The following is a 3358-nucleotide window of genomic DNA, read 5'->3' on the forward strand; positions in this document are numbered from 1 at the left end:
GGAACTAGTTCAATTGTTGTAATTCATTAATATTGGTTGATATATTTTCCAAACAGAATACAGATTCTTAAAAGAGTTTAAAAATTAATTTACTCCAAATTTTGTATAAAAATCCAGTATTTTCGCCAATAATTTACAAAATTTTATTTCGAATCCCCACTTTTTTTTCTTAGTTCCATTTTAATTAACATTATTCCTGATATGTCAAAAGTTCTAAACTAGGTCATTATTTATTTCCATGACTTGTATTAAACTTTTAAAAAAATCTGAATTGTTAGAAGACATGCTTATGTATCTATTCAATGTAATGAGTTATTTGTGTTGGTTATATTGTGTTCACACCAACCGACAAATCAAGTTTAATTGAATAAATCTTTCAAGTCAATGTTTTGCTAAAAGGTCATGTTTAGAACCCCGTTTTTCTTTTTAATTTCCTAATCCTCATTCAATGTACAAATAAAAAAAATACACTTTCCAAAAAATTGACATTACTTCAAATTTTAGGTGCGAACATCCTTAGAACACGATTCACGGAAAAACGAAGTCTCCTTATGAAAATCCTATTTTTACATCGTTTTTTTATTTACTACTTCCGGTATACCAACTGACAGGAATTTGGGAAAACCAACGATGTTCGCAAACGACGGTATTTCTTCTCCATAGATTAAGTCAGATGAAAGTATCTTCTTTAAAAAAAAAAGAAAAAAAAAAGGAATCAATTTAGTCAAGACTGTAATCAATTGAATTCAATATTGATTAAACCGAAAAATGAGTATCGACTATCGCAGTATCGAAGACAGTTACTGTACATTGGATCATCGTATATCTAAATGAATGTAAGGTGAAGATAACGTTAACGAACAACAAATACACTTATCTAAAAGAGATAAACAACTCTTACAGCGGCATTTTACCGCTTAGAATATTGATGTTAATTTTTAAAAGATGATTGAGATTTAGGCCTTGTTACGGCACGTTTGGTCACCGACGACCATTAGTGCCGCACGTATCGTAGCCGGGCGACCGAACGTGCCGTGAGGGTGGACACGATTGGTCGCCAATTTTAGCCCATACCCGACCACCCAAGTCCCCAGTTCCAAAACCCCAACTTTTGCTTTTCTCCTCCCTCTCCTCTGACCTCCTCCTCCAGAACCTATTCCCCTTAGAATTTCTTTTTCTCCCTTCTAATCCTCCTCCTTCTCCAAATTCTTCTTCAATTTCTTCCATTTGATTAAACTAAACAACGGGTCTTTTGAATTGACGGGTAATGGCTAAGGGAGATGTGGCACTTTCTTGAAGCCTTCAATGTACACCTTGAATATGTTATATTTTACAAGAATGAAATAAGAAATTAAAATTCAGAACCGGAGAAAATGCTTAAATCGAAAGTTTTATCAAGTCACCAGGTCATTATACCCCAAAATCAGGTCATTACTCCAGACATTTTTTCTTTCAAATAAATAAATAATATTTAAGATGCATTTTATAATTTTTTGCATGATTCTTATAAAAAATATTAATATTGAGTAGGCCTATAACAAGTAAGAAAAGTTTGGTTAATGCACTTCATAATTTCATAGTTTAGAAATATAAGTATTCATGACATTATTTATACTATCGGGACATTATACCCTTCCCTTAAAGTAGCTCACTACACTAAACCTTATACTCTTTATGACACTGCGTCACAAGATGGTGATTTAAATGTTTTGTGAAATTATTTGTATTGATTTTTTCTACTTTGGATCATGTGTCGCGTTCACTTTCATTTTACTTTGAAGTGAAACATCTTCTGAAAATAATATATGTTGAATGTTTTAGTGATAGAATTTGGAAGGTTGGAACTTGATATCTTTCATTTTTAAGTTGTTATAAGTAATTCAAATTAATGTGTGCATTTTTACCCAAAAATAGGGGACTGCTAGATAATACGAGACAAGAGAAAGTTGATAATCTCTGTTATATATGTGTCTCTGTGAACAGTGATCAATCTCATACACCCGCCAAAATAGGTGTGTAAATCCATTATCAAAATCAGTGTGTAAAGAACATTCTAAGAATTCAATTGGACAGGTATGAAACAAGACAGAAAGCTTTGATCCAATGACTGGTTGTATTGGTAAATTAGATCGTTAATCCTATGAATATTTAATTTTCCGTGACAGGTCTTGCTTATTTCATTGTTACATGATTAAAGCTGTTGTGATGTCTCATTTAGGGGTCAACTTTGAAATCTTTTCTTTACACCTAATACTAGAGTTATTGTGATAGTAGATTCAACAATGAATTGTTCATTAAAACCCAGGGTCTAATATTGGATTATCCGACAGCATGATAATTGGTCATTTTCAATATTGTAGACAAATTTCTAAACATCACAATGAATGAAATGATGATGTACCTGTAACAGGAAGAGAGAAAACTAAACAGAACAGACTGGGATTTGAACCCAGCGCCATTGAATCTCTACTCATCAAACTAAGCTTTTTGGCCACTGACCATCAAAATCAGCTAACAGGAACAAATCATCCTATCATTTCTGCATTATGCTCATTTATTTCAAGCACCTGATATACCTGTACTTTCTAGATTCATCAAAATATGGAGCACCACCATCATATGAAGAGGCAACATCCAACAACCCAGAGGGCCCACCAGTCCAGGGCTACGCCCCAGTGCAGAGCACATTTAATGGGCCTGTAGGGGCTCCAGGAGTACCACCTTACCCAGTGACTTCTGAAGGTGTAGGGGGGTTCACCTTTCCTCAGTATCCAACATATCCTTCCAGTTATCCTGCCAGCCATTATCCACCTCAGTCAGGTTACCCTGTCGCCAACACCACAGGTAACCTCTCTGGTAGAGTCACTACAGAAGTTACAATAAAACTTCTGTAAAATAAACAAGGACATGTTAATTCATGCATACTAAATCAATTATTTTAAGTTTTTGTAAGAAAATACAATAAAGCACTATGTACATGCACTTTTCCTCCAGATTTGCAAATTTGATTTGCTTGATTAATGATCTTGCTTGTATCATTGACAGGTCAAACATGTGCGGGGCAGTATGGTCAGCAATACTTAACAGATACATATGTAAGTATAAATAGAAAATAACATCATGGAAATTATGATATTTAGTTTGTGTATTACAAATACACATTAATCATGTTAATTGCTGAATAGTAAAGGCATGCAAAGTTCCCTTCAGGACATATATTCCCAACGAGTTGTTCATGCCATTGTAGGAACATCATACAATGATATGATGAGGTACTTAATCAGGTTTAGGTGAGTTGCTGAAACAGCACTGGTGAGTGGATCTGAAGCTGAGTACTCATTACTGGATTACATGCATG

The 3358-nt window shown here is 34.1% G+C and overlaps 1 protein-coding gene across 2 annotated transcripts in view; it reads left to right on the forward strand.

Annotated features, from left to right (window-relative positions):
- Positions 1-569: 569 nt before the first annotated feature.
- The window catches only part of LOC125646413 (uncharacterized), a 6970-nt gene continuing 4181 nt past the window's right edge, over positions 570-3358 (forward strand). The window contains exons 1-3 of one of the 2 annotated variants that reach the window (XM_048872668.2): positions 570-646; positions 2590-2844; positions 3046-3095. In XM_048872668.2, the coding sequence (XP_048728625.2) occupies positions 631-646; positions 2590-2844; positions 3046-3095 (321 nt within the window). In that variant the 5' untranslated portion in view covers positions 570-630. Of the gene's footprint in view, positions 647-2360; positions 2845-3045; positions 3096-3358 lie in introns of both variants that reach the window. The other variant, XM_048872667.2, reaches the window with a different exon arrangement.

Source organism: Ostrea edulis, chromosome 6 (genome assembly GCF_947568905.1).
Source record: "Ostrea edulis chromosome 6, xbOstEdul1.1, whole genome shotgun sequence".
NCBI classification, from domain to species: Eukaryota; Metazoa; Mollusca; class Bivalvia; order Ostreida; family Ostreidae; genus Ostrea; species Ostrea edulis.